Here is a 12,934-nt window from a genome sequence, read left to right on the forward strand (position 1 = left end):
AAAAAAAAATCCTCAACTGATCTAAATTCAAATTATAAGCTATCTTCTTGCAAAAAAAATGTCACTAGTTATACTGAAATTTATCCAATTTTGGGGGGAAGGATACTGAAATATACAATTATATCTACAGTGGTTTTTGCTGATTAAGAAGCATTTTTATAAAACTTCTGAAAACTAAAGGAAAAGTAGAATTTTTTGCCCACTAAAAATGCCTCATTTTTCTCTCAGAAGAATATAAAAAGGCAATTAAAAACAAGCAACTGATTATCTATTGAGAGTCAGGAGAGGAAGCATTAATATGAAGCTAAACTTGGTCTCCCTGCTGTATCTATTTTTGAAGGAAAAAAACCCAATCATTAACCATTTAAACAACTTCAAATGTGAAGGCAGATGCCATAGCAAAGGTCTTAAGTAGAGTAGTCTAACCACAAAAACAAAGGTTGAGAAAATCTAGAATAAACTGGAGTTGGCAGTAAGTTGATTTTTCCCTCTATCCATGGAAATGTGCATTTAGGGATTCCATGCATAAAGACTGTACATTTTGTACAGTTAAAAAAAACCCAGAACAGACCCAAAAAAGCTTGTGATTGAAGAAAAGGAAATATTATATAAAATGTCAAATCCCATTTTTATCCATCTCATCTTTACATCAACAGCTGTTCAGCTCCGTCATTTTTTTCTCTCAAAATATCTTTTAAAAATAAATTTTTATTGATATCAAAATTCTTCTAGAATTATCTCTACCCTCTCACAGATAGTAATCCTATAAAGTAAATAATCTGAAGAATAAAAGAGAAAAAAATCAGTAAAACTGATCAATAAATTATAAAAGTATGAAAATAAAGGCAATGTACTACATCATGGACCTCTTACCTTTACAAAAGAGTGGGGCAAGTGTGTCGATTAGTTAACATTTGTAAAGGACAAGAACACAGTATGACTGATTTAGTCATACACAAGGTGTTAACTCAATGGAATTGATAAGACAATGGTTATCTAGTTTAGCTCTTAAATTCTCTACTTCAGTTTGATTGATTAAATCCTAAAACAAGGTGTTAACTCAGTAGAATTAAGATAATGATCCTCTAGTACTTAGTATAGTTCTACAAGAACCTATTCTACAAGATTGACACCTACCATGATGTGCTTATAATAGAGTATATAAGAGCTAAGAAATCTGGGAGGAGAGACAGAATTCAAGATAAAGACCCTCTTGGTGGTTCTCCTGCCTCCTGGTGGCCTCCTCCACTGAAACCAAGACCCATTCCGGAGGACCTCCAGAAAGTTAGCTGGGCCCCAGGCAAAGGAGATAATAACAGACTGTGAAGGAGATAATAAAGATTTTGGATTTTATCCCCGATTATTCTCGTGGTGAATATTCTGATGAAAGAAGGTGGTCCCAAGACCTCCAGAAAGCTAACTAGACAATCACATTACATTTATTAAGTGCCTACTATGGGCCAAGTGCTAAATACTGGGGATAAAAAGAAAGATAAAAGATACCACTTGTTTTCAATGAGATCATAGTCTAATGGAGGAGATAATTTGTAAACAACTGTGCACAACAAGATAGATACAGGATAAATTGGAAATAAGCATTAGACAGAAGGCACTAATATTGAGGGATGTTGGGAAAATGTTCCTTTATAAGGGGAGATTTTCAGCAGAGACTTGAAGCCAGGGAAGTCAGGAGACAGAGATGAGGAGTTAGGGCATCCAGGTTTGGAGGAGTCATTGAAAATGAGTTTGCAGATGAAGTGCTTTGCTTGAGTTCTTGCTTGAAGAACAGCAAGGAATCCACTATGACAGGAGATAAGTGCAAGAATATGGAAAGTAATGATGATGGTGATGGTGGGAAATGATAGGATATGGGGGGAAGCTATTTTTTATTTGATTATGGGTGTAATAGAGAGTAAATGAAGTTTATTAAATAGAGAGGGATGTGGTGTGATGATAAAGTTAGATCATGTGCTTTAAGAGGAGCAGCTGAATGGAGGATGAATAGCTGTGGGGAGAGACTTGTGGTAAAAAGATAAACAAATCAGACATCTTCCATCTCCTGCTTTATATGTCTTAAAATGAACTAAGTTTGATGCTTTTGAAACAAGCATTCCAAAGGTCACAATGAAAGGAGAGGATGGAATTTGGTTGAAATTTTGGCATGGGAAGGGTGAAGGGCACAGAAATTAGGAATTGAGTAGTGGGTGATAAGGAATGAGATTTGGATGATGACCTTCAGGAATTCATAATTATTGGATGTGTAGAATATGACCAGATGTGAGAATGTTCATCCCAAAGGAGGCTGGAAATTGGGCTAGAAACAAGTGCAATACAAAATGAAAGGCAAATTCCATCCCCTCCTTTCATTGTGGCCTTTGGAAATGCTTGTTTCAAAGGCAACCAACTTACTTCACTTTAAGCTTTTCTCTTTCATTCTTTCCATCTTTTAGTTATTCGTCAGTCCATCAATTGGTCAACCAATGTTTATTAAGGGCAAAACCTTATTCTTTCCTTCTAACAACATAAGATTCCCAGGCCAGTCTTTCCACTACTGGCTGCACTTGATCCAATGTGCTCCCCGTTTCCATGTTTTCCCTCTTGCTCCTTCACTCAGTAACCTTTCATTTGGCATTCAGGCAAGTCTTATCTGCTACGCAATTAAAATCCTGGTAGCTGTTACAAACCCCCAGGATACTCCCTTTCTACCTTAATGAGTCAAGTACCTGGCTCACAATTTTTCTCTCTCAACTCCTGCCCTCATACTTGGGGACTTCAATATTTATACTGACTCTTCTCTCAAACACTCAACTACTCAGTTCCTCAACTTTCGCATCTCCCATAAGCTACTTTTCCTCAAGCCCACCACACACAAAGGTACTTCATTATTTCATCATTACTTCAATCTCAACCTATAAATGCCTACTCTCATGTTCACGAATCCCCAAATTCTTTTTTTTTTAAAATAATAATCCATTGGTTTTCCAACTCTTCCTCTACCTTTCTTCACCAAACCCATTCTTTGTCCACACTGTGATCTCCAATCCTTCAGTTTTCTCCTAGACTGTCTTCTCTGTACTAGTCACTGTTTCTCTTTTCTCCATTTTGAACTTTTTGTTGAACCAGTTAACCTTTATTTTGTCCTCTTGAATCCCTGACCCTCTTGATTGATTGTGCCCTGCCAACCCTCAACCTTGGATAACTTTCACCATCTATTGCCTTTGGTCCTATATACTTCTTACTGATTGGAGAGAAAAAATCATGCAATCATTCTGACCAAGTTCTTTACATATTTGTTACACAACTCAACTGTGCCTTCATTGCTGCTAGGCAATCTTACAATACCTCCTTAATCAACTTGCCATCCCACTCTCCAGAACAACTTTTTCAAATAAACCTCTTCATCCCTCTTCAAGCCTTCCATGACTTCCCCACCCATTCCTACTCTCTTCAGCTGAGAATTTTGAATCATATCTTACAGAAAAAATTAAGGCCATTTGCTATGAGCACTTTCTTCTCCACTCTTCTTTATCTCTTCTCTTAGAAGATGCTTTCTACCTCAGAGAGAATGGATTGCCTTTTATTCTCTCCTCCTTCATTCTCTCACATGAAGAGGTCAACTTTACTTTCAGTCACCTTCAGAAGCTCTGATTCCCTTTCTCTGAACACAATATACAACATTCTCTTGAAGGAAGTGTTTTTTTTTTTTTTTTAATACTAAAATCCTGCTGAAGATTGGTCTCCCTTTACAGAATCTTTTTCCTCCCAGGAGGACAAGCTGGGAGATGGTACAGTGGAGGGAACCCTGGGCATGAAGTCAAGACGTAGCCAAGATGTTAACGTTTTAGTCCATTGTGTTTTAGGTATGTTCCTCCATCATTACTTTTTCAATTTAATTTTTTTCATGTCTGCTTTCTTGTTTCCTTTCAAAAAGAAATTTCTTAATGGTCCTTTTGTAATAATTTTTTTGTTTTTGTTTTTAACCCTATAGGTATCTTTCTCAGTCTAGTTTCTTTTCATTTTTTTCCTTGGGGTAATTTATTTTGTTACTTGCTTGTCTCTTTCTTAGTTGCTGTATTTTTTTTTAACTCTCTTTTTGTATAGGAATAACTTTTTCCCTGAAAGTTGATCTTTCTTCATTGGTTAGATTCAGATTTGCAAGGTATATCATCTTGTGTGTAATGCATCTGGAACTCTTTTGTTCTCTTAAACCCATTATTTCTTTTCTTTCCATTCTTTCCAGGAAGTGTGGAAGTAAGAGTTATTGAATTTCTTTTATTTTACATTTGAAGGTCATTTGCAGAATGTCCCCTGCCCCCTACTGGAATTGACATTGGAATGAGATAGTGCATATAAAGGGCATTATAAGCCATAGATGTCTAATAAATGCCAGCTATTATTATTTTTTCTCTTTGTATCACTATACTTTTTTAAAAAATCATATACTTGGCTATATAGACTTTCCCATCATTATTTTCTTCTTTAATGTTCTTGGTGTAACCTTAAAGCTTGTCATTTAAATGGCAAAAAGAAGTATTATATCATTATTATTGAATAGATAAAAACTGATACAAATGTTTCATCATTCTTAACTCAGGATTAAAAAAAAAGAATGAAATCTAACAAAAATTTATAAAGTTTGAAAGAAAATATATTCTTAATTCTCAGAAAAGACCTATGGGAAAAAATGACTTTTAGTACCATGCTGGATCCATCTTCTCCCATTAAGTCAGTGTATCAGTTTCACAACAGTTGGTCTGTGAAAATACATACCTATTTGTCTTCGTTCTAGAGGTAGCTGGACAGCTGTTTGATCTGCAAATCTGCAAAGAATCATGTGCTCCTAAAAGAAAAACGCAATAGAATAAGGATTTATTTCAAGCAGCTATTTCAAAGAATTTTTTTTTTTTATTTGTTTGTTTTTAGTGAGAGGATGCATGGCCTAATGATTAGCACTGGATTAGCTCTCAAGTCTCATTTGTGACATAAACTGAGTCTTTGACCTCAGGTAAGTCCTTTAACTTCTCAGGACTTCTAATCATCTTTTTGACTTTAAATTACAGAGAAGGTGTTGACCTGCACTGTGAGGGAATGTCTTTATAATTCTCTATACCAATGAAGTCAAGTCAAGGTTTTGTTTCTTAAGAATAAGGGCATACAAAATGTTTGTGGCAAGCCCTATTTGTAGTGGCTAGAAATTGGAAAATGAATGGATGCCCATCAATTGGAGAATGGTTGGGTAAATTGTGGTATGTAAATGTTATGGAATATTATTGTTCTATATGAAATGACCAGCAGGATGAATACAGAGAGGCTTAGAGAGACTTACATGAACTGATGCTAAGTGAAATGAGCAGAACCAGGAGATCATTATATACTGTATGAAGATGTTCTGATGGAAGTGGATTTAATTTGACAAAGAGATCTAACTCAGTTTCAATTGATCAATGATGGACAGAAGCAGCTACACCCAAAGAAAGAACATTGGGAAATAAATGTGAACTATTTGCATTTTTGTTTTTCTTCCCAGGTTATTTTTATCTTCTGAATCCAAATCTTCCTGTGCAACAAGAGAACTGTTCGGTTCTGCACACATATATTGTATCTAGTATATACTGTGGCATACTTAACATGTACAGAACTGCTTGCCATCTGGGGGAGCGGGTGGAGGGAGGGAGGGGAAAAATCGGAACAGTAGTGAGTGCAAGGGATAATGTTGTAAAAAAAATTACCCTGGCATGGATTCTGTCAATAAAAAGTTATTAAAAAAAAAAAAAAGAGTAAGACATACCTCCATACCCCACCCCACCCTCCTGCTACCTAACACAATAAAAGCTTATAGTTTTTATGAATAAATTGTTTTTTTAATTGATTTCTGAAAAAAAATGACAGTATTTTTTGAGAAGAGTGCTCAGTCATATTTGTTTCCAAGAATCTGATCTTCAGGTGTAATTAATAAGAAATTATCTTTTTACTCTGGGAGATGACTATGAACCACTACATAGAATTCACAATCCCTTTATTTTAGTCCGTCTGCATTTTTGATTTCCTTCACAGGCCAATTGTATACTATTTCAAAGTCAAACTCTTTTTATACAGCCAAACAACTGTTCAGACATGTATACATATATTTTATTTAACTTATACTTTAACATATTTAACATGTATTGGTCAACCTGCCATCTGGGGGAAGGGGTGGGGGGAAGGAGGGAAAAAGTTGGAACAAAAGGATTTGCAAATGTCAATGCTGAAAAATTACTTATGCATATATTTGTAAATAAAAAAAGAAAGAAAGAAAAAATTATCTTTTAGAACATTTTTCTGACTAGTGGCAATTGGCCAAAATCTGATAATCAGATGAAACCTTGAAGAATCAATAACTGATGTTAGTTGTGACAATATTCTAGGAGTACTGGACAGAATATTTTTCCCCTTTAAGAAAATGTTTTCTTTGAATGCCAGTAATGCTAGTAGTTTACACGTTATATCACTTTCAGTATAAAGCATCTTATATGATTTCACTTTATCTTCACTTTATTATTTAAAGGTAGATAGTACAAGTATCATTACCTTCATTTTGTAATTAAATAAATTGAGATTTATAGAGTTTAAAGTGTCCAAATCCAGTTCCTTCTACTAGACCACAAAGTAGTAACAAAATTCTGTGTAAATGATGTCCAGGGATTCTACCCAGTGACAGTGGGGAAAGAGAAAATTGATGAATAATTTAATATTAGCTTTTCTAGTCCTCAGGAATCTCTATTTGACAGTTTAATCACTGCTATATTTTTTGTTGCACTATCCCTTCTTCTACCCACTTACCAATTTAGTGAAGATATATAATTAACTCTCATTTTGTCTTGTCCTCTACAATTTTATGTGTTTCTCTACCTCACAGGAAAAAAAAAAAAAAAAACTAAAATAAAGGTTGAAAATTATTTTTTACTGTGAAAAAACTGAATGTTTTCTCTTAGTGCCATAATTTTAGGAGGCTTTTTGTTGCTGAAGGAGTAGAAACCTACAGAGGCAAATGGTGAACTAATTATTTTGCCCAGTATTCTTAATTTATGTGTGGCCAGATCAGAAGTAGAGAAAGAACAAGTGAAATGAATGCTATGGAATAATTTGTTTTAGGTAGAACAGTGACATTTTCTAAGGGAACAAAACTTTCTACCACTTGAACAGAGGTTGAATTGTTGTGCCACAGTTCCCGTTTACTGTTCTGCCTCAATTTCCCTAAATTGTCCTGCCTCAGATTCCCTGAATTGTTCTGCCTCAGTTCCTAATTGTTCTACTCAATCCTGCAACACCATCCCTCCCTCCTAATCATCATGATCCAGATAAGGAGAAAAACCTTCTATCTTAGACATCATGACTCTAGACCTTCCCAACTTATCAGGTGCCTCTCCCTACCCTGTCAGGACCAGACTGATAGTCCATCCCCCTCTCAGTGCTCTACTCCCCCCTCCCCCCGGTAGCTTGGAGCCATATGTATGTGTGTGTGTGTGTGTGTGTGTGTGTGTGTGTGTGTATAAAATATATATATATATATATATATATATATATATATATATATATATATATATATATATATGTCATTGAGAACTCACATAAATGCGCTGGACTCTGATTCTTGGAGACAATAGTCTCATTCAGCCCTAGAGGCAGAATGATTCTACTCTGCCTCCAGTAAAGCTCTCCCTTTCAAGTAAAATATTAAAAACTCTCTAATCTCTACCCTGCCCCAGTTTCTCCAGCATTACATTTTGGGGGGCTTCCCAGTGAGATAGGAGAGCAAGATTAGAGATTAGAGACCTTCGGGTCTCTACCTTGGGCCTTGGAGTGGTTGAGGATCTGGGTTCTTGGCCTGGAAAGACTGGCCCTCTGGATTTATCCAGTCTCTGAGAAAGAGAGCATTTTTCAGCCAGTCATGCCCGCTGATGGATGCCACAGGAAAGTAATCCTGGATGTCTTAGGACATAATCTGATCTGTTTACCTGTTCTACCTGTCTGTGCTAGCATCTGGATTCTCAGAATAATAAAATGATGACAGGCATTAAATTCTGAGAATGGTATCATTCCAGGACATTGGATGATCCCCTCTGTTTTTGGTGTCTTCTAAGACACATCTGGTCTGATTTGATTCTGAGCGCCCTTTTGAGCATTATCTTGTTATATGTGTTAAATGGTTGTTTAATGTTGTAATTGTGCAATCTATGAGTGATTTGTATTCTATGTTCTATGTGACTTGTCTGTTAAAAAAGCTCTGTTAAAGTTTTCAAAACAATGATTAAGAACTGGTTATTTCACAGAGAGGCTTGGAGAGACTTACATGAACTAAGTGAAATGAGCAGAACCAAGAGATCATTTTATACTTCAACAAAGATACTGTATGAGGATGTATTCTGATGGAAGTGGATTTCTTTGACAAAGAGAAGATCTAACTCAGTTTCAATTGATCAATAAGGGACAGAAGCAGCTACACCCAGAGAAGGAACACTGGAAAATGAATGTAAACTGCTTGCATTTTTGTTTTTCTTCCCAGGTTATTTTTACCTTCTGAATCCAACTCCTCCTGTGCAACAAGAGAACTGTTCGGTTCTGTACACATATATTGTATCTAGGATATACTGTGACATATTTAACATGTACAAGACTGCTTGCCATCTGGGGGAGGGGGTGGAGGGAGGGAGAGGAAAAATCGGAACAGAAGTGAGTGCAAGGGATAATGTTGTAAAAAATTATCTGTCAATAAAAAGTTATTAAAAAAAAAAGTCCTATGCTCTGACATGAGTTCTGTCAATAAAAAGTTATAATTATTAAAAAAAAAAAAAAGAACTGGTTATTTCAATGTTGCAACTAGGCTTAGTATAAAAATTTGCTTGTCATTTTAAACTTTTTAATGTGTTGTACTAATTTGTAAGTAAAAAAACAACAACAACAATGACAACAAAACTGGGCTATTTTAAGACTGGCAGAAGCCGTTTTTCAAAGCCAGGCTAATAGGATTTCTAAGGGAAAAATCAATACAACCTTATCTGATTCAAATTAAAACCTGGCCTATTCTGGGCTGAGGAGATAAAGCCTCTGGAGGACAAAAGAGTTTATGCTAATTGTTCTGAAACTTGGGGAAAGGTTTTCGAGAACTAGTTTAAATCTAAGTAAAAAAAAAATAAAACAAAATAAAACAAAATATATCCTTTTGGGTAGTTTTTAAATGGTGGGAAATAGTTTTACTGTTGCCCATGCAGGGTAGATTTGGTTATCTTGAGTACAAGATTTTAAGAACAATGGCTTGTTAAATCCAGGTTCTGTTAACTTGCCTGAAAGAAGTCATGGGACTCCAATTAGGTAAAGTATGTTACCTTCTAAAACACATTGGGTAATTTGTTAACATTTTAAGTTATGCTTTAAATCCACCTCTGCTGGACATGTGGGTTTTATGGAATCATTTAGCTATTCACTGTATTGTGAATCTTAAAAGTTTTGAAGGTGAGACACAAAAAGGAAAATTTGCATGTGGAAAAGAAGTTGGGTGGGGTAGGGAGAAACAGGATTTTTTGACTTCAAACGTGAAGATTAAACTCACCCCTCACTGCTTTTGCTACTTTAGCAATGGAGCATCTAGTTAGAAAGGTTGTTGGAAATTGTTTAAAGCATGTAGCAAGAGGGAAAAGAAGAAAGTTGAGTAGAGGGTCAGGAAGTTAGGAGAAATGCTATGTGGAATGGGGGAAGGATGGTCATGGAAAAAGCATTGTCAAGGTGACAATCTAATCCCCCTCCCCGCAACTAAGTGTGTCCCATCCTCTTTCTGCAGAGGCTTGGCTCTGGCAGTTAATTGACTGAAAATTTGTTTCTTTAGATACATAATGGTTTCCTTGGTTAAGGAATATGGTTATAAATGTGATCTATAATTTGATAGGGCTATTTCTAAAAGCTTAATTGATATTTTAAAGAATCTTTAAGATTCTCTTATGTGGTGTTTGGATAATCTGTATAAGTTTTAATTGATTGTATTGGGTTATCCTGAGGTTATTTAAAGGGCCTCTGAAAATAAGTTTTTTCTTTTGTCCTGTTTGTTTCTGTTATGGACATTATGCAATTTGGAACTTTTTCTATGTATTAGATATTTTTATAGAAAAATGATTTGTATAATGTTCAACGTATATATCTATTTGGGCATGAAAAATGTAAACTTACAGGGACAAATTTCTTACTGCTATCAATATAAGGTCATGGTAAATACCTGTTTAGGGTTTATCTGAAACTTTGGTTAATGGGATTTGTCAGGGGAGGTAAAATTTCTTGGGCTTGTAGTTAATATTATTTGGGAGTTTTAAAGCTCCATTGGGACAATTATCTGGAGTAAAACTGGGTTAAGGCTATTTTATCTTGTATGAGCTTAGGGATCAGTTTTGATTGCTTATATTGTTAGTCACATCCCTGCATTTTTTTTCCTCCTGTGACTAATCTGAGCCAATGGTCAATAGAAACTGTTAATACAATTCAATTATGTCATACCTTGCTGTTTCCAATCTGGTTATATGTAATCAATATATCCTAAATACTTGGGCAAATGGGTATTTGGCCTGGTCATCTATCTGTTACTGGATAATACTGGTATCTGTGGATAGCCAGATTTTTTTTTTTTTTTTTTTAAAGGTTTCTAAATAATGAGAGAACAGTTAGTCCTTCACAATGGTCTGTGAAACCTAAATGCTGTTTTATTTACTGGGGCTATGTTTGTCTGTCCTGTGAAGAAAGCTCATCTCTTCACATAGGAGCTGCTGGCTAATCCATACTAGTCTCTCCACATTTTGCAGCAGTCTTGTGAACCAAGTCTTTCTATCTCAGACTGTTCTAACCTTTATTTGTTATATTTGTGTTTTTTGTTCTAGATTTTGGTCAAATTACAGCCATATTGAATTGCTTCTGGAATCTCAGCATACCACACCCATCCCCCTGCTTGAACTGAGAGCCAGTTCTCTGCCCATTCTCAGACTGAAGCAGCCTGGATAGAGACTATCACCCCTTATCATCATGAAGTAGTTTTGAAAGAGGCTTTGCCCTCTGCCCTAATAAACTGATATGGGAATCTGGGAATGGTGATGAATGACTATTAAACAGTAATAGATAAAGGGTCATCTATTATTGTGTGCTTAGGATTTGGAATGGAAATTGTTAAAATTGTATAATAATTGCTGTTATGTTTGAGGGATTTTTAGGAGATCCTACTGTATTAGTCTATTATGTGTAGGAATTTTAATTCACTCTTGGGATTTATATGTGGGATAGTTATTTGATAATTCTTTTCCATGAGAAAAAAAAAAAGGGAGGAAGAGATATGAAATTGAGGAAACTAGTGGATTTTTCTCAAAATACCTGAAAGAACGGGAATCCCTAGTTCCAATTCACTTTGTCTCAGGCACTTCTGCCCCACTCTCTATCTCATCAGTTTAGATTGAATTGGAAGTCCTTCCAAGCACTTCTTTAAACTTATTGGACTATGATTGCTGTTTATGCTTTAGCTTTGGAATCCCTTATTCTGTTGGAATTGCCCTGGCAGACTCAGTTTTGGGGCCTATTTTTTAAGGAAATCTCCAAGATAGACACTTATCTTCGTTCTGGCAGTCTCTCTGATCTGTTTCTCCAGTCCTGTAACCCCATTAATTAATATTTCAGCATTCTCAAAGGACCTTGAAGTTTGGTATCAGGCCTCTGAGTTTATGGTTTGCCTGCCTTGATGGTCTAACTGTGTATACTTTGATAACTGCTCAGAAATCTGTATCCTGGTAGCGGGGTTTCCCAGTCTATTCTCCCAGGAAGAGACAGATGGAGCCACTTTCAGCCTCCCCTCCTGCCCCTGAAGAGTCTATCAGACAGAGATGTGCTCTGCCATTCCTTCCCCTCCTAGTAGGGCTACGGCTGGAAGACACCACTGCCCTTAGCACCAAAGCCCTACTGACCAAAAGTTCTGGGTATGTTGAGTTAAGTGCACAAATGACCACAGATTTAACTCACAGTGAATTGTCCATCTCAAACTGAATTCCCTGGCTGAGATGATGCTCCAACTGCAGAGGACCTGACATGCTAGCAACAGGGAGCCTTTGTACTACTGTTAACTCTGGGATTGTCAGGGAGAGACTTGTCCTTGACATAAGTCCTTGCATTTTTCTAGTTTTATTTTGATTTATTTGCCTCACATAGGGTTGGTCTGCTCAATCCTGCAACACTATCCCTCCTTCCTTCATCATGATCCAGATAAGGAGAAAGACCTTCTATCTTAGCCATCATGACCCCAGATCTTTCCTACTTATTAGGTGTCTCCCCCTATTCTGTCATTGTTCTTCTTGATCTCAACTTATCAGAATGTCCAGTGCCTCCCCCAACCCTGTCAGAACTGGATTGATAGTCCGTTCCCATTCTCAGTGCTCTGCCTCTGCCTCAGTCTACCCCCTGGTAGCTTGGAGCCATGTACATATATATGTGATTGAGAACTTATATTAGCAGCTGGATGCTGGATTCTTGGAGATGATAGTCTCATTCAGCCCTGAGACCAAACCAAGGATCCATTTGGTCCCAGTAAATCTTTCCTTTTCAAATAAATATTAAAAACTCTCTAATCTCTATCCTGCCTCAGTTTCTCTGGCATTACAGAATCATTAACCATTATTTGGCTTCTAAGGCTATTTGTTCATTAAGTATGGGGTCTCCCAATGAGGAAACTAAGACAATTATCAATTATTATAGGGAAACTTATATAGTTAACTTAAAGATATTTATCCTGATTTTCATGTGCTTTAAAAAAAATAAAGGTGAATTAGGGATTTGGTCTTTAAGGAAAGAATTCAAGCAAATTTGTTCTGAAAGATTTCTTTGTTTTTAAAGCAAAGTGGAGAAGAAAGAATGAGCAAAGAGAAGGATGCTTTAAGGGAAG

At 36.2% G+C, this 12,934-nt stretch overlaps 2 protein-coding genes across 3 annotated transcripts in view; one reads left to right on the top strand and one right to left on the bottom strand.

Moving 5' to 3' along the window:
* TBCK (TBC1 domain containing kinase) overlaps positions 1 to 12,934 on the top strand; it is a 640,231-nt gene that overhangs the window by 595,637 nt on the left and 31,660 nt on the right. The window lies entirely within an intron of this gene.
* GSTCD (glutathione S-transferase C-terminal domain containing) overlaps positions 1 to 12,934 on the bottom strand; it is a 174,518-nt gene that overhangs the window by 2,302 nt on the left and 159,282 nt on the right. For both annotated transcript variants that reach the window (XM_051967432.1, XM_051967431.1), the window contains one exon: positions 4,771 to 4,840. In XM_051967432.1, the coding sequence (XP_051823392.1) occupies positions 4,771 to 4,840 (70 nt within the window). The remainder of the gene's footprint in view (positions 1 to 4,770; positions 4,841 to 12,934) is intronic.

The sequence above is a fragment of the Antechinus flavipes genome, chromosome 6 (genome assembly GCF_016432865.1).
Source record: "Antechinus flavipes isolate AdamAnt ecotype Samford, QLD, Australia chromosome 6, AdamAnt_v2, whole genome shotgun sequence".
In the NCBI taxonomy this organism is placed as follows: Eukaryota; Metazoa; Chordata; class Mammalia; order Dasyuromorphia; family Dasyuridae; genus Antechinus; species Antechinus flavipes.